This window comes from Lolium rigidum, chromosome 7 (genome assembly GCF_022539505.1).
Source record: "Lolium rigidum isolate FL_2022 chromosome 7, APGP_CSIRO_Lrig_0.1, whole genome shotgun sequence".
In the NCBI taxonomy this organism is placed as follows: Eukaryota; Viridiplantae; Streptophyta; class Magnoliopsida; order Poales; family Poaceae; genus Lolium; species Lolium rigidum.
The window spans coordinates 251,927,674-251,950,681 of record NC_061514.1 but is presented as its reverse complement, the minus strand read 5'-3'; the positions used below and the strand labels follow the sequence as shown (position 1 = coordinate 251,950,681).

Sequence of the window (23,008 nt, the reverse complement as noted above, 5' to 3'; positions counted from 1 at the left end):
GTAATAGTTTTTGTAAAGTTTGAGTACGCGGATTGGAGAGTAGAGGCGGCTAGTGGAGCCAATTGGGGATCAACGGGGAAGAAGGAAGTTTAGGGAACGTCATCAAGAAAGGACACAATTTTCGAACAGAAAACCTCAGAAAAAACTTGACTGACATTATTTATTACGTGAGCCAAATGAAGAGCGACACGATCAGGCCCCAAGGCCCAAGCGGCCGAGCCTATCTAGCCAGCAACACTACGATCCCAGTCAAGCAGCCTCTGTTGGCAGTAGCTAGCTAGCTCACTACAGAGAGACCGGATTGCCACCGTCGCCGATGGTTCTGCTCGCGGTACTCGCCGCGCTCCTGGCACTTGCCATCTCGTGGCTGTGGATCTATGTCGTCGTGCGCCTGGCGTGGCAGCCTCGTGCCGTGGCCAGGATGTTCCGGGACCAGGGCGTCCGTGGACCTCCGTACAGGTTCATGAGAGGCTCGACGGAGGACATCCGGAGGATGAAGGCAGAGGCGGACGGCGTGGAGCTGGACGTGCACGACCACGACTACCTCCGCAGGATCCTGCCGCACTTCGTGAAATGGAAAGATCAGTACGGTACGTTTTGTCACTGGAATATATACTAAGAGCATCTCTAACACAGCTCTTATTCTTCCGAACAAAAAAACTGAGTTCAGTCTTCCGAAAAATAAAAAAGCAAGCGATTTTTAGCGTGGCGCAGAACAATACCCGTATTCAGAACCGAAAAACATCGATTTCAAAAATTGCCGGCAAAGTGATCATCCGAACACAAGAAGTAGAACTGAAATTCAAACATATTTAAAGCATAATTCGGGTGCTACGATCGGTAGATACATTGCATTTGAGGTGGTCGTCGGCGACCACCTCCAAAACTAACTAATTTCACCGGCGGCGAGCTACTATACTTGCCGCGGCAGACTACGCTGACGACGGCCTACTCGGAGTCGAGGTCGACGACCTCCTGCTTCACGCAGCGGACGGCCACCTCCTTCTGCGCGGCCTCGTACTCCCGCACGGCACGGACGGCTTCCGCTTCCTCGCGGCGGAAGCGCGCGCGCCTCGGCGGCGGAGATGACGGACACTTGCTGCACCGCCGTCGCCTCCTCATCGTCGTTGAGGACGAAGTCCCCGGACTGCAGCTAGAGGGTGCGCACCGGCACCTCCTCCTCCTCCTCCTCCTCCTCCTCCTCCTCCTCCTCCTCGTCACTGCTGTGGGAGGCGGGCCGCCACAGCGCACGGCCGGACGCGGCCGAGGATGACCCCTCGCCGCTATTTGCATAGCGCGCGAGCTTCCCCGGTGGCGTCAGACCCCAGTTGGTCCAGCGCCGCGCGCTCCGCTTCCGAGCGCCTTCGCTGCGGTTCCATTTGCGCCGCTCGGCCTCCGACTGGAAGACGGGGGGGGGGGGGGGGGGGCGCGGTGGAGAGTTGCTCCCGCCAATCCGCCCGCGTCCCCTGCCTCCGCTGTTCGCCCCGGCCATGCGGTCACGGTGGTGGTGGAAAGAGAGGAGAAGCGGCGGCGGTGGCTCTGCGATTGCTCGCCGGAAGTCCAACCGTGCGCGCGGCGGAGGGGGCGGAGGGAGTAGGGTTTTGGAACGCAACTCCCCTCCGCGGCCTGTATATATACGGGTCGACGGTCCAGTTTCTCGGGCCCCCGAACTTCCGATACGGGCCAGCCCACCGATTCGGGTGCTGTTCTGCGCCACTTTCGGCCCGAACCCGTAAATCCTTCGGAATAATTCAGTTCCGGCGGGATTTACGGGCTCTGTTAGAGATGCTCTAAGAACGGTTTTGCTTTAGAGTTGATGGATTTCCAGTGCCGTTTTGATGGGGTTTAGTTCGTTGTTACAATGGACTTTTTCTTTATGTAATTTTCTTTTGGTTGTGTGTATGTATATTGCCATTACGACACTACGTTATTGCAGAGGCTGGATGTAATTGGTAGCTTCCCGGTATTAATATATTTTCTTTATCGAAAAAATAACGGTTTTGCTAGGTTAGTTCTTAGTTAATTTTCAACCCCGTTAGATTTACGCTGTAATTCGTGCAATTAAGTTCTAAGTTAGGTTGTAACTAGGTTTTTTTTACGGTTGCAAGCAACCGAATTTCTTCCATTATAAATGAGGTTGCAACTAGAAAAAAAAAACTCTCGACTATTAGATTTGCTTCATGATTTATGCTAATAGTAGTTTTTTTGTGAATAGAATCTTAGCATTAAGAGAAACATGGAACAATATAAAAAACTCTAATAAAAAAGAAAAGAAAACAACAAAATCGTTGAGATGCCCTTCGTCTTTAACCTCCAGACCGTGTTGACGGTGCGTCACCGCTCCTCCCTCGGTCAGCCTGACATTGTTGGTTACGGATGGGAAGTCGCCGAATGGGTCAAGAAGACCACATCCGTCCTAGAGACGAAGAAGAAGGAATAACCGCCGATGAAGCTCCATGGATATTTGAAGATCTCCTAGCCAGAAGAAATCCTCGAGAACCACACCTCTTCCACAAGCTTCTTGACATCGCTGTCGAGATGGGGCTAAAGCCGGGAATACTTTATTGAAGAAGACGCCACCGCCACCACCTGAACACGCCACACCAAACCTTAACCTTAAAACCGAATAAACGGAACCCTCTCGCCGACAGGACCGAGATCCACCCCGCCTCCATGGCCTGAAGGCCATAGAATTGGGGCAGGTCGGCGGCACCGATGGGAGGCGGCCTGGAAACCTAGTCACCTCCTCGATCGCATACGTAGAAGACGTACCAGATCGAGGGCCCCTTTAAACTCACCACAAGTATAAAAGATGTTTTTGCTAGTAAGTTACAACTAAGATTTAATGACATCATCTAACCGATAACTAAGTTATTTCGATTTACTGACACCCATATAACAACCTTCTCGTAGTAATGAACATATGTCTGGCCCTCCGGACTCACCTTCTTTTACGGTTATATTTTTTTTATTTGAATGTTATTAGGAGGGCCATTTGTCTACTGGTTCGGTCCAGAACCTCGAACCTGCATCTGTGATTATGAGTTGGTTAAGAAGATTATTGCAAACAAATCTGGGCATTTCGTGAAGAACGATGCACACCCAGCAGTTCTGGCGATAATCGGCAAAGGGCTAATATTGGTGGAAGGCAAAGATTGGGTGCGACACCGTGGAGTGGTGAACCCAGCATTTGCCATGGACAAGCTTAAGGTAACGGCTTATATTTCAGATGCTTGAAGCATGTACTTGCTTCCTTCCAAAAACCTACAGTTGGCAATTTTAAAATGATCCTAAACTGCAGACGATGACAAGAACAATGCTTAGTTGTGCCGAATGCTTGATCAAAAAGTGGGAGGATCAGACAGCCAACAGTAAGAGCGGCGAGATAGAAATCGAGTTCAGCAAACAATTCCAGGTGTTGACAGCAGATGTTATATCCCGAACTGCTTTTGGAAGTAGCTATAAGGAGGGAAAAGAAGTATTTCAGGCACAGAAACAGCTTCAGGCCATCAGTGTGGCAACTCTCCTCAATTTGCAGATACCAGGATTTAAGTAAATCAGTTCCTATGTCAAGAGTAGTATTTCGTACATACAAAATAGTTATGTTTTGCTTATTATGTCCTTTTTTCAGATATCTCCCGACTAAACGAAACAGATGCCAGTGGATGCTAGAAAAGAAACTTCAGAACATGCTATCTGAAATGATACAGTGTGTCGAGTAGCATCAAAAGAAAGTGGATTTGGAGATGATCTGCTGGGTCTAATGCTTGAGGCTTGCTTCACAAAGGAGCAAGGAGAGAAACAAGACGAGATGATTCTGAGTATCGATGAGATCGTAGATGAATGTGTTATGACCGGCCTGGTCTACCGCCGGAGGGGGCCCATTGGCCCAACCGGCCAAGCTTAGTTAGGGACTTAGCCCAGTTAGCAGATTAGAGTTAGCAGATTAGGGTTTCGCGAGTTCTCTTATATACAAGTTGTAATAGACTAAATCAATCAAGCAATAATCAGATATCATTATTGCCGACTTCCAGAGGAGTCGGCCTTCTCCCGTCCGCGCCGCCCAAACCCTAGCCGCCGCCTTCCGCGTGCTCGCGACGGCGCCCTGCCGCCGGCGCCGCCTTCCTCCCTCTCGCTCTCAGCACTTCCACCCCTACAATCTACGCCCTCGCCCCGGTAGAACCCTAGTTTCTACCAATTTGGTATCAGAGACCTCTACGATCATGTCTTCGAGCTAGTCCACCGCCACCACCGCCGTCGCCTCCAAGCCGCCGCCAGCCGCCTCCGCCGCCGCGCAACTGCCGCCGCCCTCCACGGGCGCCGCGGCGCCCCTGGCCGATGACGCCGGCGCCGCCCCCCTCCTCTCGCAGCAAGAGCTGTCGACGGCCATCCGCGACCTCGCCACCGCCGTCCGGGGCATCCGCCCGTACCTCATCGGTACACGAGGGATGACTACGCCGGTCCTGTCGCCACCCCTCGCCGCCTACCCGGCCGCGCCGACGGACCTTCCCGGCCAGGGAGCGCCCGCTCCGCCCCCGGCCTCACCGCCGCCGCCACCATGGGCGGCCTGGCCGCCGGCCCCCAGTCCGGGCCCCGCCCCGCTGCCCCAGGGGGTGCCCATCCAGCGGGTCCAGTTCCCGCCATCGCCCTCCCGACTCCCGGCGTGGGTGACCGCGACGGAGCCCCCGCCGATCCACTCGGCCGCACCGGCGCCATCCCCGTCTACACCACCGCCGGGGACCCCCGCGCCCGTCCTTCCCGGACCCGCCGCCCGCCCGCTTCGCCGAGCCGTCCGGCTGGTCGCACGGAGTACCCCGCCCGAGGCGCCACCGGCTTCGCTCCCCACGCTACGCCAAGCTGGAATTCGCCACATACGACGGCGTCGAGGACCCCTCAACCGGCTCAACCGGTGCGAGCGGTTCTTCCGGGGACAGCGTACCACGGCTCGGACCGGACGTGGCTCGCCTCGTACCACCTCCGCGGCGCCGCCCAGACGTGGTACTACTCCCTGGAGCAGGACGAGGGGGGCATGCCTCCATGGGACCGGTTCTGTGAGCTCTGCCTTCTCCGCTTCGGCCCTCCAATCCGCGGCAGCCGCTTGGCGGAACTTGGGCATTTGGCGTTCACCACCACGGTGCAGGACTTCGCCGACCGCTTCCAGACCCTCGCATGCCATGCGCCCGGTGTGACGGGCCAATAGCGCACCGAGCTCTTCATTGGCGGCCTCCCGGACCATATCCGCGTGGATGTCGAGCTACAGGCTCCGCGGGACCTCCAGACGGCGATGCACTACGCGCGCGCTTATGAGCGTCGCGCCCAGGCAGTTCAGCAGACGCCCCTGGCCCGCGGCACCCGCGCCGCCCGACCTCCTCCTCCGGCCGTGGCCGCCACCCGGCCCGCCCCACCTGGACCGACTGGCCCTGCCCCCGCAGCTACACGCACGTTCCGCCGCCTCACCCCGGCGGAGCAGCTCGAACGCCGCCGCCTGGGACTCTGCTTCAACTGCGATGACCCATACACGCCCGGTCACGTGTGCCCTCGCCTCTTCTACCTGGAGACCGTCGACGTAGAGGAGGGCGACCCGATGACTGGGCCGGTTGCCGCGGCATCCGAGATGGCCGGGCCGACCGACGCAGCTGCCACGACCTTCGTCGTGTCCCTCCACGCGCTCGCCGGCATCCGCCACGAGCGGACGATGCTGCTTCCGGTCACTATCCAGGGCGAGCCTCTGGTGGCGCTACTGGACACGGGGTCTACGCATAATTTCCTCCCCGCCGCCACTATGCGCCGCCTCGCGTTACAGCCGACAGGTGGGGATACCCTCCGCGTGACCGTGGCCAACGGTGACTGCCTCCACTGCCATGGGGTGGTCCAGCACGTTCCCCTTACCATCGGTGACGAGCACTTCGTCATCACGTGCGCCGGCATCGACTTGGGCTGCTTCGACTTCATCCTTGGCGTCGACTTTCTGCGGACGCTCGGACCCATTCTCTGGGACTTCGACGCCCTGATGATGACCTTCTGGCGCCAGGGACGCTACATTCGCTGGGAGGGTCTCGGGGGCACATCTCCCGCGCCGCAGCTCCAGCTAGTCTCTGGGGCCGACGACGCCGAGCACCCCCTCCTGACGCACCTCCTGCAGCAGCACGGCGACATCTTCGAGGAGCCGCAGGTCCTGCCGCCCCCACGAGCGTGTGACCATCGCATACACTTGCTCCCGGGGTCGGCGCCAGTGGCGGTGCGCCCATACCGCTACCCCCAGCTGCAGAAGGACGAGCTGGAGCGCCAGTGCGCGCTCATGTTGGCGGCGGGCATCATCAGGATCTCCACGTCCCCGTTCTCCGCGCCGGTGCTCTTGGTGCGCAAGTCGGATGGCACGTGGCGCTTCTGCATCGACTACCGCGCCCTCAACGCCCTCACGCTCAAGGATAAGTTCCCGATCCCGTTGGTCGACGAGCTGTTTGACGAGCTCCACGGCGCGAGGTTCTTCACCAAGCTCGACCTCCGCTCAGGCTATCATCAGGTGCGCATGCACCCGAAGGACATCGCCAAGACGGCGTTCCGGACACACCATGGCCACTTCGAGTTCGTGGTGATGCCTTTCGGCCTCACCAACGCGCCCGCGACCTTCCAGTCCCTGATGAATGATGTCCTTCGCCCATACTTACGTCGTTTTGTGCTGGTTTTTTCGATGATATCTTGATCTACAGCGCATCATGGGCGGAGCACCTGCAGCATGTCGCCATCGTCTTCAACGAGCTTCGAGCGCATCGACTTCACCTCAAGCGCTCGAAGTGCTCGTTTGCGACGACCTCGGTGGCCTATCTCGGTCACGTCATCTCCGCCGACGGGGTGGCGATGGATGCGGACAAGGTGGCGGCGGTCGCCGCCTGGCCGACGCCGCGTTCACCACGCGCCCTCCGCGGGTTCCTGGGCCTCGCCGGCTACTACCGGAAGTTCATCCGGGATTTTGGCCTCATCGCCTCGCCGCTCACGCGCCTGCTGCGGCACGAGGCCTTCGCTTGGGACGACGAGGCTACCGCTGCCTTCGAGGCCCTCAAGGGGGCCCTGACGACGGGCCCCGTTCTCCAGATGCCGGACTTCGACAAGTTGTTCATCGTCGACTGCGACGCCTCCGGGGCGGGGTTCGGTGCCGTCCTTCACCAGGGTGACGGGCCGCTCGCCTACTTCAGCCGGCCGTTTGCTGCACGCCACCTCAAGCTTGCGGCGTACGAGCGAGGAACTCATTGGCTTGGTTCGAGGCCGTCCGCCACCGGCGCCCCTACCTATGGGGGCGCTCGTTCCGCGTACGTACGGACCACTACAGCCTTAAGTTCCTCTTGGACCAGCGGCTGTCGACGGTGCCCCAGCACCAGTGGATCAGCAAGCTGTTTGGCTTCGACTTCACGGTGGAGTATCGTCCGGGGCGCCTCAACACGGCGGCCGATGCCTTGTCCCGCCGCGACGCCGATCCCGATGCCACTGAGGGAGACTCGGACGGCCTCCTGTTCTGCATCCGCTCGGGGCCCTCCTTCGTCCTCTTCGACCGCATCCGCCAGGCGACGGTGTCCGCGCCGGATGCCCAGCTTCTGCGGCAGCAGCTCGACGCGGGTGAGCTGGACGACCCTTGGCGCGTCATCGATGGCCTTCTCCTCCACGGGCGCCGCGTGTTCGTCCCCGACCATGATGACCTCCGCCATCAGGTGCTGCTCTTGGCACACTCCGCCGGTCATGAGGGTGTCCAGAAGACCCTCCACCGTCTTCGCGCGGATTTCTACATTCCGGGCGATCGGGCCATGGTCCAGGATTGGGTGCGTTCGTGTGAGACGTGCCAGCGCAACAAGACGGAGACTTTGCGCCCAGCTGGTGTCCTGCAGCCGCTTGACGTTCCTTCGCAGGTGTGGGCCGACATCTCCATGGACTTCATCGAGGGCCTTCCGAGGGTGGGCGGCAAGTCTGTCATCCTCACGGTGGTTGACCGCTTCTCCAAGTACGCCCACTTCATCGCGCTTGGCCATCCCTACACAGCGGCGTCTGTGGCCCGCGCCTTCTTCGACGGTATCGTCCGCCTACACGGGTTTCCCTCGTCCATCGTCTGTGATCGAGATCCGGTGTTCACGGGGCACGTGTGGCGGGACCTCTTCCGCATGGCGGGGGTCCAACTCCGGTTCAGCACGGCGTTCCATCCTCAGACGGACGGCCAGTCCGAGGTGGTCAATAAGGTGATCGCCATGTATTTGCGCTGTGTTACAGGTGATCGTCCTCGCGCTTGGGTGGATTGGCTTGCGTGGGCGGAGTACTGCTACAACACCTCCTACCACTCCGCCCTGCGTGCTACGCCATTCGAGGTGGTCTACGGTCGGCCACCACCACCTATCCTACCGGTGGATCCAGCGACAGCGCGGACGGAGGCAGCTGGCGGGCTCATCCGCGCCCGCGACGAGATGCTGGCCGAGGTGCGGCAGCGTCTTGTCCAAGCTCAACAGGTCGCCAAGCACTACTATGACGGGCGACATCGTGAGGTTGAGTACGCGGTGGGTGACTGGGTGTGGCTTCGCTCGTTGCACCGCTCTCATCGATCCCTCGACCCGCGTGCCAAGCGTAAACTTGGTCCGCGCTATGCGGGGCCCTTCATCATCGTCGAGCGGATTGGGACCATGGCGTACAGGCTTCAGTTGCCGGAGGGGGCCCGCATTCACGACGTCTTCCACGTGGGCCTGCTGAAGCCCTATCGCGGTGCCCCGCCGGTGGCCACTCCACCACTTCCGCCGACGGCCGCGGGACGTCTGCTGCCCAGTCCGGCCAAGGTGCTCCGCGCTCAACTACGTCGTGATGTTTGGCATTTGTTGGTGCAGTGGGAGGGCCTTTCCGAGGAGGAGGCGACTTGGGAGCCTCGCGAGGAGTTCCAGCAGCATTACCCAGATTACCAGCTCGAGGACGAGCTGTTTGCGCAGGCGGGGAGAGATGTTATGACCGGCCTGGTCTACCGCCGGAGGGGGCCCATTGGCCCAACCGGCCATGCTTAGTTAGGGGCTTAGCCCAGTTAGCAGATTAGGGTTTCGCGAGTTCTCTTATATATACAAGTTGTAATAGACTAAATCAATCAAGCAATAATCAGATATCATTATTGCCGACTCCCAGAGGAGTCGGCCTTCTCCCGTCCGCGCCGCCCAAACCCTAGCCGCCGCCTTCCGCGTGCTCGCGACGGCGCCCTGCCGCCGGCGCCGCCTTCCTCCCTCTCGCTCTCAGCACTTCCACCCCTACAATCTACGCCCTCGCCCCGGTAGAACCCTATAGTTTCTACCAGAATGCAAGACATTCTTCTTTGCAGGGCATGAAACCACATCGCATCTGCTTACCTGGACACTGTTCTTGCTAAGTGTGTATCCAGAATGGCAGCAGCGGCTAAGACAGGAGGTTCTAAGAGAATGTGGAAAGAGAAACCCTGATGCAGACATGCTTAGTAAACTAAAAGAGGTAAGCCGAACTTAGATTGCATGGATTCCTTTTTTAAAAATTAATTAACCATCTTCTGCTCTTGCAAGAGTGTCAGCAATTTTAGGCTATTGTAGCGAGTATCATTATTATTCTTGTTTCATCTGAACAAAATTATCTTAACATTGCAACTTTTAGTTTGAGCTGATTGACTAACAGTCGACTGGAATTGCAGATGACAATGGTGCTCCTTGAGACACTGAGACTGTATTGTCCTATTATTGTAATGCTGAGAAAACCTATCTCTGATGTGAAACTGGGAAGTCTCAATTTACGTAAAGACAATGAAATTGTTATCCCTATTCCAATACTGCACCGAGACAAGGAGGTCTGGGGTGACAAAGCAAATGAGTTCGATCCAATGAGATTTGAGAATGGGATCTCAAAAGCAGCCAAGATTCCATATGCTCATCTAGGATTCTCCATAGGTCCAAGGTCATGCATCGGTCAGAACTTCGCAATGTTAGAAGCAAAGTCGATGATGGCAATGATCCTGCAGAAGTTTTCCTTTACTCTTTCTCCAAAATATGTTCATGCACCTGCAGATCTGCTAACACTTCAACCTAAGTTTGGCCTTCCTATAATTTTGTGTCCACTAGATGTATGAATTTTTTTTTAATATGTTAGTAAAGAGCACATGCTCTATTAGTTGTAATCTCGTGACAACTTTTACCTTATCTAATAAATATTGTCATATTTTACACCTTAGATGTGACCTTGTGACATCTTTTGTTAGATTATTAGGCAATTTTTAAGTAAGTTTAATTATCGAAAATAATATCACGGTGCACTAGCATACTTAAACATACACACATCAGACTAAGCACATACATCATATATGAACATGAAACAAGTGTCAGAAAGTATGAACACGTACATCGTGACTGGAAAAGTCGCTCCAGCAGCAGCATCACCATAGCCGTCATTGATGTCGTCAATGGTTTAGTCAGAGTAGCTGGATATGTCGAAAAGCAGACGAACCGGTGAGGAAGAACTCGTACCGCAGTGATCAGTCTCACCGAGACGCTCCCCAAAAACCTTATCGTCCGTCTTCTGGTGCAGGATCTCGACGGACGGTGGAACTAGACACGTTAGAGAGACGGAAAAAGAGAGTAGTATTCTCTGTTTTGTCTCGTGGTATAGTCTAGGAAGGGAGCGCACCGAACCGCCACACGTAGAAAGGTAGGGAGATGTGGCGAGCATGGAGATGCAAGCCGACACGTGCCCAACACGGTTGGTGCACCATGCAAAAAACTTAGACTTCCACAAAAGGGGTTTTAAACTCGAAATCGATCCACGAAAAGCGACGCGCGTGTGGTGAGGAATGCGGGGGGGGGGGGGGGGGAGGAGTGCACGTGAACTCTTCTCTTCTCACTCACTTATAAGTACTAGAACAACAACCTTGATAAGCTGCTCCAACTCTCTCCCAACTGGCAATGTGGGACTAAACTTTATCCCCAAAGCTTTTCCTGTTGGCGATGGCCTCTGGTATGCCAAGAATAGGGGAATAGTCAATTGTTGGGCCGACTGAAGGTGGGCAGACCAAGCCATCATGTGGCTTGGGTCGGCTAAGCAACCGAGCTGCCCTGATGTGGGCTGGATGGCGGAGGCCGACTTCATGGTCATCTAGCACTGGTCGGCTGGGTCTCTGCCATCTAGGCGAGGACGGGTGCCATAAGCCAGCACACCGGGCACATCCCACTTGCTACGGGATATGCCACTGTGCTAACCATTCCGCACGCCATCCTATACGATGGACGATGATCGGGACGGCGCGGGTGGCGCAGGGCTACGAGGGGCACAGTGGCCCTATGCCCATGTAGCCTCAACGCCCTGTCTATGTCATCAACGACCAAGGGACATAATAGATCAGCCGGCAGGCTCCACCAGCGCCTCGGGAAGGACCGATGGATCTGAAGGAGCCTGCTTTCCCATGTTATTGTTATCATTTCCCGTGTAACCTGGGGGTCATATATAAGGCTTCCCATGAGCCCCTGGGGGGGGAGGAGTCGATTCATTCTCCACACACCAGTCCATCGAGAGAGGAACAATATCTTTGTTCGTCCCTCTCGCTCAGTCGAACACAACTCAAGAAGCATCATTGTAGCTCGCATATCACATATAGTAATATTAGGAGGAGTAGGGGTGTTACCTCCACACAAGGCCTTAAACCTAAGTACGTCGCCGTGTCGCTCGTGCCCAATCTCGCATCCGGATTCCACTGTAGTTCATACAGGCTCCACCTCTCTACTTAAGCCATCTCATGACATCTGCCGTAGTCTACGACAGTCCCCAAGCTACTAATATGGTGGGCCTTGAGATTTCAGAAATTGCAGGCTAAATGCTCGATAGATGCCTATCTATATCCAACAATCCCCAACCAATTCTCAGAAGCACCTCAGATAACGTAGTAGTTTCAATCACTGTTTATATACATACACGTGAGTGAAGACTGTTAAGTTGAACTTCCACTTAGACAAGGAGCTATGGCGTGGCACGTACATACCACTAGTACCTGGCACTAGTTCTCACACAATCGACCAACTCGTGACTCTTCCCATACTACCTAGGTTTTCTCTTGAATATCTAGTTTGGCGTATGGTAGACAATGTTAGAAATGGTACTATCATGATATTTTACTTGGACTAAATTAATACGAAAATTGTTAATTGGTTCAGTATTTTTGTTGGACAAAACATTGGTGTTGCGACCGTGAAGTGTGAACTTAGAGCCAAAAATTTGTAGGTGATTTGTTCCAATCCTAACAAAAAGAAATCCACGGATCTGCCATTAAAAAACACGAATCACGCCTATGTATCCAACGGCAATAACCACAGAGAAGTGGAATCAGCAAGAGCAACCAGTGAAGAGACAAGGAGCGCCTGAAACCTGACGTACATTAGCAAAGTTGGCTGCATTGCAACACTCCCACACGAGCACGCACGCCGCGTACTGGTAGTTCTCGCACTGGCATACATCACTACACCTTCTCTACCGTTCTACCACAGCCAGAGAAGGAAATACTCCACTAGATCACAAAGCCACCCACGACGGCGCCATCGATCATCAGCTGCATGCTGCCTGTACAAAGCGTATTCCTTTGAGTCCCAGACGAGCTAGTTCTTGTCGTAGATGACGTTCCAGGAGTCGAGCGTGGGGAAGCACGGCGGCTCGGCCGCCTCCGGACGCGGGAGCGCGTAGGCTGCGACGTGTGCCGCGGCCGCCGCGGGGTCCGAAGGCAGCAGGTGGTCCACGCCGAAGGGCGGCATGAGGAGAGCGAGGGCGGCGTCGGCGTGGAGCTGCGGGTCGGGGCCGGCGCCGGTGACGTGCTGCACCATGAGGCGGAAGGTGGCGGCGTCGGCGCTGATGTACGTGGTGGGCACGCGCTTGGACGGGCGCGGCCGCCGCTTCCCCGCGCGCCCGCCCGAGGGCCCGAGCTTGCAGCGCGCGGCCGGCGCCGCCAGGGGTGGCGCGGGCACGCAGAAGGCGGGCGAGGCGCCCGTTGTGGGAGCCGCGCTGCAGGCGGCGCCGAGGGTGGAGGGCGGGTCGGGGACGGGGGAGCGGCCGGTGGCGGAGAGGGAGAAGTGGAGCGCGCGGGTGATGGCGGCGTCGGCGAAGGAGCGGGAGAGCAGCGCGGGCGGCGCGACGCAGGCGAGGGCGTCCATGGTGTAGTGGATCAGTGGTGCAACGCTGGTGTGCAAGCGGGGAGTAGAGGTCTGGTAGCAGGGAATGAGAATGGGAAATGGTGCAGAGGCTGGTAGGCGTTATAAAAGGAGGCGGCTGGGCAAAGGTGGTGGCCGGTGGCCGGCGGTGGGAGTGGGACAGGGGAAAGCGCGTAGGCGTAGGGTAGCTTTGGAATGGGGTGGGTCGTGGAGGTGTCGGCGCGTGGGCGTGAAGGGAGCAGCAGACCAAGGGGTGCCCGTCAGATTTTGGCCTTGGCTCGAACAGGTTGAGGAGCGAGATGAGAGTTGAGAGGAGTGTGTGGACGCGCGGTGCTCGTGCATGGCGTGCGAGCGTTGGTCTCGAGTCTCGAGTGGTGCACGCAGCCGCACCGTACAGCGCGCACGTCTAGAACGGTCAACCAGAGTGGACTTCAATGGAACTGTTGTCTCTCACCTATCGGTCCACTATTCCAGTAGGTGTGTGCGTTTGACCTTCCGTCCAGCTGAATCAAGCACACCCTTTATTTTCCGGACATCTAGATGAGGGGCAGCGAGCAAGTCACGAGGATGCTTAGGCCAATAATGCTATGTCTACGGACAATTTGTTACGGAAGGATGCTTAGAACATGTATAATGGTGATATCTTAGTAATGCCACGTAGGATAAATGCTGATGTGAAGAAGAGAAAAAGTCAAAAAAAGACGTTGCCTTCTCTTAGCACAATCTGTCTTACCATATATTTAGGATGTCTAGTTACTAAAGATAAAACTAAAAAATAACTTTCACCATGTTTTACTGTCATATCTAGATTACATGGCACATTTAAGATAAGACGGTCTTATCAACCATTGCACATGCCCTTACGGGCACACGTGGTGTGCAGCGGTGCGTCGTGCGCTCAATTTTCGGAGTAACTGCTTCAGTATGCACCAATTGAGTGAAGCCACACCAGCATCGGTAAACTATTCCATAAAATCCTTCCGCAGGTGTAGGATTACTGTGCTTAGGCCATCTTCACGTCGAGCCAAACGGATCGAGCTGGTTCATTAGTCGGTATGCATAGAAAGAAATTAAAATTTTGGGCTGACACAACAATGGCCGCGTATCTACACATTTTTGGACTAAATTTAGGTTAGAAATGCAATCACGGGGATAGAAGATAGACCGGTGGTGCTTCCTCCCCATCCGCTCAAGCCTGCTGGTAGCAACCCACCACTGCTGGTTCCCGCGCCCTCATTAATGCCGGTTGCGTGTGGGTCTTTTTTTAAATGCTGGCCGCCGGCGTTCCCATATCCACAATAGTCCTAGTCCTCGTCCACTTCTACTTCCACTTCTAAGCCCCACCATAAACCCAAGCCCCCCATCGCCAACATCAATCACGAAGAAGGGATGATGGCCATGGAAGAAGCGCAACCGCAAAGACAACAACGCTAAGTCATGTTCGGGACGCCGCCATCGTGATTCGCAGCCTCCTCAACGCATGTGGGACCACACCTTATGAGAGTGGAGGTGGCAAAGCGAGCGTGCAATGGTTGGATGTCTACCTCCCTGGCGGGTGACACCTGAACCGGGCCACGATCCCAATGCTTCACATCAAAGATAAAAGAGCCAGGGCGCCGCCGCAAGATCAACCGTCGGAACGCTCTACTACCACCGGACCAGCGGCACGGCCTCGCCTATGGCCCCAACTCGCCATTATGTGCCAGCAAGGAAAATAGGCTCCGATCGATCTATAAACGACGGAAAAAGATGACGAGCCGGTTCAACTTGTATGGAGCTCTCCTCGCCCTATGAGATGGGGTGGGAAACAATGTTTTCGAAGAAGGCAGAACCTCCTTCCGAATGAGATCAAAAGTGCCAGTGTGGATTGACCATTTAGTCTCCTAGTAATGGTAATAAAAATCCTATCTTTAATATCTTTAGTATTACAAACGTACCTGATGCTCGAAAGCTAGGACAAGCGAAGGTGACATCTCTCCGGAATTCAACTACCTAGCCACGAGAAAAGAAAAGGCGTTGGAAGACTCGGCATGCATGAAGGCCAGCTGCCCGGTGGTTAGGGTTGGAATTCGAGCCGAGCCGAGCTAGCTCAGCTCGACTAGCTAAAGTGTCGAGGGTACTCCTCGCCAATGCCCTCCGGTATGGGCTTAGGGTTGACGGAATCCTGTAAGCTGACACGAGACATCGGTTCACAGACAAGCGGGGAGAGCGATTTACCCAGGTTCGGGGCCCTCGATGAGGTAAAACCCTTACGTCCCGCTCGTCCGTTCTTTAATTATGATGACAATGGATTACAATGGGGTGCCGAATACTTCGGCTGAGATCTAGTCGAGATTGCTATTGCTAGGGTTACCTAGCTTTAAGTTTTCTCTGGCTAAGATTGCTAAGATTGTCCGTGTCCCTCGGCAGCCCCTCTCCTGGCATTTATATAGGAGGCTAGGTCTCAAGGGTTCTAACCGAGTACGACTAGGTTTACAGTAGTTTAGATCCAATCTTTCCTTGTTTGTTCGCTTCCTTGTCTTGCCCGTCAAGGAATCTTCTAGTGCGCCGACCTAGTGGCCCATATCGCCTTCAGGTATCTTCATGAGCCTCCAATTTGTCAATACCAGATAGGGCAATACTGGTTACCCGAAGGGTAATGCCCACGTCAGTAGCCCCCGAGTGTCTAGCCGAAGATAATTCGGGTAGAGACTAATGCATGTTTTTCCTGACATTCTTCTCCTTCATTGCTCTTGTTCATCTTGATTATGCTTCATCTTCTTTTTATCGGGTGCGCGTCAGCGCTCCCGATGGGAGTAGCCCCCGAGTCTAGGTACGAACGCTTGCAATCCGTGCGTAGACTCAAGTTGTACTACTCGAATACTTTCCTCTGCCAAGTTTTTCACAAGTCTTCATAGGTCATCCGATACATTTCCTTTTCGCAAAGGATAATGAGTAACGTGCCCAACTTTTGTTGGCTAAGCGCCGGTGGCAAAACAACGTTACTCTACACAGAATCAAGTCCCCGGGCATGATCCTGGAGTGCAAAAAACTTTCAACGGGTGTGCACCACGTCCTCCCGATGGGAGTAATTAACGAAGTGTGCAAAAAACTTTCAAACTTTTATTCCTTCGATCGCTTATTCTGTCGAATCTTCTTTTGTCGGGTGCGCGTCGGCGCTCCCGATGGGAGTAGCCCCGAGTCCAGGTTCGGATGCTTGCAATCCGTGCGTGGACTCAAGTCCTTCATCCGATGATTTTATATTTCCTTCGGGTGCCTCTAGTTTTTTTTTATATATGACGTCATAGTTTTGGGCCGATTGACGGGATTTGACTTGACGTGTAACTGCTGTGGGCCAATTGATAGGACTTGACCTGACGGGCCCACCCTAGCTCTGCGCAGGCAGTTTTAGGTCTTGATCAGTGCACGCGCGGCGATCGAGGCGTCACCTCATTTTTCGCGCGACGTGGGAATAATGGACCGCCGGTTCCACTCCTTCTTCCAGCGCCATGTGTACAATCAGATCTGCTCCTCTCCCCACGATGCTTTGTGGAGTTATGGCCACGTCTGTGCTCAAATTCTTTCGAGATAAATAGGGAGCCTCCTTTCTTTTTACCTTTTACCCCGTTCACTGCTCATCTTCTCCTTCAAGCCTCCTGCTCCTCTGCCTTTTCATCAGAAGCTTCGTTCACCATGGGCAAAAATAAGAGTGGCAGCACATCGGAGGCGGCCAAAGTTAGCCGCAACTGGAGCGCTTCTGCCATTACCAACCGCGACATCAACAAACTTCGCGCCCTCGGCTTCATCTCCGCATCTGAGGATGACATTCGTCTCCCGGGTCAGGTTTCTCGCCCAAGCCCCCCAAAGGGCTTCACCGTCATGTTTGTCGCTTTTCTGTTTCGTGGCCTATCTCTTCCGGCACACGAGTTTCTTCGTTCCCTCCTTTTCTTCTATGGGATTCAGCTCTGGCAGCTGACCCCAAATTCCATCATCCACCTTTCCATTTTTATCACTGTCTGTGAAGCCTTCCTCGGCATTGAGCCCCACTGGGGTCTTTGGAGGAAGATCTTCTATGTGAAGCGTCATAATGATAGCAACGGCCCCCCTGTCGTCGGCGGCGTTGGCTTCGTTGTCAGGAAGGAGGTCGACTACTTCGACTATCCGATGAAGGAATCCGTCCAGGGTTGGCGCAACAAGTGGTTCTACCTTCGGGACCCTATCGTTCCTGGGCGGCGTTCAAATCTCCCTCCTTTTGACGATGTCTTGGTGGCTCACAAGAAGAAGTCTTGGAACAACGCCCTTTCTCCCGAAGAAAAGGCGACAGCCGACGAGCTTTTCAAGCAAATTGTCACTTTGAAGAATTCAGGAGGCATGACGATGCGCGGTACTGAAGTAGTTTCAGTTTTCCTACAACGTCGAGTGCAGCCGCTGATGTCTCGCCCTCACCAGCTGTGGCTTTTCACTGGCAAAAACGACAAGTCGAGGGTCAACTCCGCCGACACTGTCGGCAAATGAGCTCCGAACGAAGTTCGTCGCCTGACATGCCTCAGCACCAAGGACACCATTGTCTTGACATCGGCGCGCCCTCCTTATGATTTCAAGCATCTTCCGTCCGAGGTAACCTTATCGTTCTTCATTTACTGTCATTACTTTTTTTTTGTTTGTGCCTTACATGTTTTCTATCCTTCCGCAGGTTCCCGCTGTCGCCCAATGTTATCCTCCCTCATCCGAGAGCGGTGTGGTATTAGAGGACGACGATGACGATTCTGAGGGAACCGAGGATGCTCGACATGCCCTTGAGGACAGCGATGTCCAAGAGGAGGAAGCTGCCGAAGATGACGCCTTCCTCAAGAGCAGACGTCGCAAGCAGGTACATGATGATCTTATTGCTTCGGCTGAATCAAGTTCTTCAGGAGGAGATAATGATGCCGACGAAGCTGCTTCGCCTCCTCCTGCTAAGAAGGGTTCAAAAAGTTTCTTCGTGGACGAAGATGATCTGGACCTGTGAGCATTTATACTCTTTGTTACTTTTATTTCTTGTCACCTTGTATGCTAACTGCTCGCCGTACTTGAACAGCTCTGCCGATGATGATGACGATGTTCCTCTCGCAAAGAGGGCTAAACTGGCCTCTGAAATAGTAGCATCGGCTAAGGAATCGAACCCTTCTCCTGCCAAGTCGACACCTCCATCCCGAACGGGTGTAGAGAAGGTCCCATTATCGAGAGTTATTCCTTCTGATGATGCTCCCACCCCGCCGGCTGGCCGTGATCACGTAAATACTTAATCTGTCTGGCTTTGCTGAATCTCCATCACCTGACTCTTGTTTTTTCCTGGCTGCAGCCGATTTACGCTACAGTCGATGCTGTGGCGGATTTTGCTGAACAATTTACTCGCCTAGAGGTCGAAAATGCCCAACTTCGGAAGGCTGTCAAGTCTTCGGCTGATCAAGCGATCGAAGCCAGCAGGATCGCTGCCGATGCCAAGAGTGAGAACGCCTTGTTGAAGGATGAGGTAACGAGGCTGAAGCGTCAGATGAAAGATGATCAAGATGCCAGGCGTGCAGCGACGGCTGCAATTGATAAGAAGGAAGGTTTCCTCCGCGAATCCGTCAAGGATTTCATCGGGTAAAAATCCTTACGGTGTTCCGCTCCTTTCTTGATGCTTTCTCCGTTGATTATTGATACATCTCTTTTTCAGAGGCCGCCAATTTAACTGTCAGTCGACGTCATCAGCTTCGGGAGGATTCTACGGCCGACGCCTTGTCACTTGCTGCTGAGTCAAATGTCCAGATCCTCAGATTGCTGCGAAGTCCAAGGGAGCACTGTCGAAGTTATACTCGATGATCTTCCCTAAGGCGAAGCTGGACAAGACTCTCGACGAGATGGCTGAAGCCTTCCTTGTCGATCCCTCCGAACCTGTAGAGGTACTGAAACGTCGCAGCCGCTTGATTGGTGCGGTTCTTACTTTCCAGTTGCTTATGGGCCACGGGATGGGGTCGGAATTGGAAGAATTCTCTAAGGCGCTGCCTGTTGATGATGAAAATCATCTAGTCAACCTTGAGCCTTTCAAGAGATCGGCAATAACTTGCGCTAACCGGCTTCTGAAGTTGGTGGATGAAGCACAAGCCGAGCCTGCTCCTGAGTCAGCCCCTGGTTCAACGTCGGCTAATCCTTGAACTGTTATTTGATTTGTTGTACATAATATTTTCGTAACACTTTTTAAATTCGGCTCTGTTGCCAAACATCCTTTTGCCTGTATGATGTGCACTCAATGCTCCCGATGGGAGTTTCTTTTTTATATTAATTCTTGGTCTGAAGTGAGGACGTGCTGCGATTCCCTCATCTTCTTCCCGTGCCGAGCTCTTTCCGAATCCTTCGGGTAATGATGAATCAGGCCTTGTTCGTCAGTTACGTGACCAGGTGTCTAGTCTAAATAAAGACATTACTTCCCTTCGTGTGATGGCTGCCTTGGTGAAGAAGAAGGGAGAAATAGCGACTGCCATTGAACAATACGCTCTTGATGGTCTTCATGTTGCTACCGAAAGTTTGAACTGTGAGTGTTAGCCTGCCTTCTGATTCTAGGTATAGCTTGAATGTTCTAACATCCATTCCTTTTCCAGTCGTGGCTTCGGATGCAGCTGAAGAGGACAGAAAGATTCATGAAGAGGTTGAGGCGATGACCGACGTTGCGCACCCAACACATGGTTTATGGCTGCATCGTCCGAAGGCCGTCGTCATGGCGAAGTTCAAGTACCGGGTGATGAAGGCACACTATTATTTTGACAAATACTATGCCCTTCTTACGATGGTTTGGCACACCTTGTTTCCTCTGGATCAGGCACCCGAAACTTTGTCTGGCTTGTTCACCCGATTCAAATCTCCAGAAAGGATTCGGCTGCTGGTGTGGAAAGAGCTTCTAGCTGGTGCTGAGCTTGCTTTTGCTTCAATATTGGCATGCCATCCATCTTTAGATTTAAGAGCCGTGGCAAACACTGAAAGGGATTTAGGCCGAGTACTATGATGCTGCTAGAGGTCCTGCTCACACCATTGTTTCTCGGATGGAGTCATGTCTCGAAAAGGAACTGAAGGCCCACTGGGACCGGGGATCCCGATTATGAACGTAATAGCCTTGTATTTCGCATAAGACTGTTTGCTGCGTACGCTGCACGCTTATGTTTATTTGATTGATACTTTATTGTCGAGTGCGGCTGAGTGATCAGTTCAACCTGCTTACTCGACGACTTCGTTGTATTTTATGCAATGTTATTGCGAAGTCGATATGTAATTTATGCGAAAGTTCGGCTTCGTCACACGGTGCACCTGTTTGAGCCTTATTTTAATGTAACCATCGATTGCAGCACTCGCGTATTTTTCGAGGCTTGGATTGGTTGTTTTTGTATGTCATTAATCTTAGCTCTCGCTGAGAGTATTTAATTAATGTCATCGTGTAAACACGTTTTTTCTGGGCCAACGCTCCCGATGGGAGTTAGAGCCGATGGGAGCGGTTCCGAACGTTTCGTTCGGGTGCCAAAGCCTGAAGCAAGAAAAAAGGGTAACAGAAATCTGATTAGATCTTTATTCATAATGCAAAGCAACCTTGTAGGCCGTTGAATGAAAAAAAAGAACAATCGTATCCTATGTATAAAACCGTCGCAATTGCGCGATGTTCCATGGATTCTCGACGTCTTTTCCTGATTCTGGATTTTTGAGCCGATAGGCTCCTCCTGGTATCACTTCAGTGACGATGTATGGTCCTTCCCATGGGGATTCTAGCTTCAAGGGTCTTTTTTGCTTCAACCGAAGTACCATATCTCCAACACTGAAACTTCGACTGCGTATTCGTCGGTTGTGATAATTTCTCAGTGCTTGCTGGTAGACCGTTGTTCTTGCCAAGGCGATATCTCGTGCTTCGTCAAGGAGGTCGACGAGCATCTTGTAACGCGATATTGGAGGAGGACTACGTGTACGGCTGTTACTCGGGGCGCTTCAAATCGGACGTCGGCTGGCAGGACTGCTTCGGCTCCGTACACCAAGAAGAACGGAGTGTATTGAGTCGACCTGTTGGGGGTGGTACGCAAGCTCCATAGCACAGATGGTAATTCTTCAACCCAGGCTCCGGCTGCACCTTTAAGGCATTTCTTTAAACCATCCCCTATTAAACCATTGATCCTTTCCACCTGGCCATTGGTCTGTGGGTGAGAGACTGATGCGAATTTCAATTTGATTCCCCCATCATCACAAAATTTCCTGAATTCCTCGGAATCAAAATTGGAACCGTTGTCTGTGACGATGCTATGGGGCATACCAAATCGACGGGTTATTCCTTTGAAGAATTGAACCGCCGTTTCAGCCTTTTGATTTCGCATCGGTACTGCCTCGATCCACTTAGTGAATTTGTCGACCGCAACCGGTAAGTACGTGTGTCCTCCGGGTGACGATCTTGGCGGTGGTCCAACTTGATCGAGTCCCCACCGAGCGAACAGCCATGCCAAAGGTATCGTCATTAAATCCTTTGCGGGAGCGTGTGGTTTCGACGAGAAACGTTGGCACGCATCGCACTTCATGACTAGATCCCCGGCATCCGATGCTGCCGTTGGCCGATAAAATCCTGCCCTAAAGGCTTTCGCCACAAGGGCTCTGCTTCCTGCATGATGCCCGCAGGTTCCTTCATGTATTTCGCGCAACAGTGCTTTTCCATCGTCAATGGCGATGCACCTTTGGAAGATCCCTGAGATGCTGCGTTTGTAAAGCTCACCATTTATCATTGTGAAGGCCTTTGATCGTCTAACGACTCGCTTAGCTTCCACAGAGTCTTCTGGCAGCTCTTGTTTCGACAGGTAAGCTAAAAATGGTTTGGTCCATAGAGGCTCGAGGAGGAGGACTTGTTCGGAAGAAAGGACTGGAGATTCTTCAGCCGAAGGTTTTGCAGACGGTTTTTCTTTAATTGATCTTTGAGCGATCACTTCGTAAAAAACTCCATCTGGAATGGGGGAGCATGTGGACCCGATGTTCGCCAAAGTGTCGGCTTCCTCGTTACTGGCTCTGCCGATGTGCTTAACCTCGCATCCTTCGAATTTAGCCTCCATGTTCTGATACAGCTGCCGATAAGCAACCATGTTGTCGCTGACTGCATCACACAAGTTCATTGACTGCTGGACCACCAAGTTCGAATCTCCGTAGATTTCTAGGCGCGTAGCGCCACACGCCTTCGCCATTTTCATTCCGTGCAGCAGTGCTTCGTATTCCGCTTCGTTGTTTGTCGGTAGGGAGAAATTCATACGTAGTATATACTTCATTTTATCTCCCTGTGGTGATATCGGCACCACTCCTGCCCTCGCTCCTGTACTTCGTTTTGACCCATCAAAGTACATTACCCATGACCCCGACATGTCGGGTGTTGCTCGGTGTCCGTGATTGGATCCAATCTGCCACAAAATCCGGGAGGATTTGGGATTTTACCGCCGTTCGGTTGACGTAAGTTATGTCGTGTGGCGCTAACTCGATGGCCCATTGAGACACTCGACTCGTGGCTTCGGATTGGTCATTATGCTCTTCGGGGGTGCTTCGCTCACAACTTTGATCGGGTGCTCCGTGAAGTAGTGCCTCGGCTTGCGAGCCGACCTCCATACTGCATATGCCAGCTTCGGTGATGAGGATACCTCTCGTCTTGCGGGGTAAGTACTTCACCGAGGTAGTAAACAGGCCTCGCACACCATGAACTCTCCTCGCTTCTTCTCGCTCGACAACCAAAACGCTACTGAAGACTTGAGCTGTAGCGGCTATGTACATCAGCAGTGTCTCCTTTTCGCGCGGAGTCACGAGCACCGGGGCGGTCGATAGGATTTTCTTCAGGTTGTCAAAGGAGTCTTGTG

The 23,008-nt window shown here is 53.6% G+C and overlaps 1 protein-coding gene and 1 pseudogene across 1 annotated transcript; one reads left to right on the top strand and one right to left on the bottom strand.

Annotated features, from left to right (window-relative positions):
• The first annotated feature begins 316 nt into the window (after nt 1-316).
• LOC124677399 lies at nt 317-10,102 on the top strand (annotated as a pseudogene).
• Nucleotides 10,103-12,611: 2,509 nt separating this feature from the next.
• Nucleotides 12,612-13,160, bottom strand: LOC124670375 (calmodulin-binding protein 25-like). Its single transcript, XM_047206887.1, has one exon. The coding sequence runs from the start codon at nt 13,158-13,160 to the stop codon at nt 12,612-12,614; it is 549 nt and encodes a 182-aa protein (XP_047062843.1).
• Between the last annotated feature and the right edge of the window lie 9,848 nt (nt 13,161-23,008).

Bases quoted from the DNA above. Each gene is read 5' to 3' on its own strand.
- LOC124670375 (XM_047206887.1), bottom strand. From the start codon at position 13,160: ATGGACGCCCTCGCCTGCGTCGCGCCGCCCGCGCTGCTCTCCCGCTCC.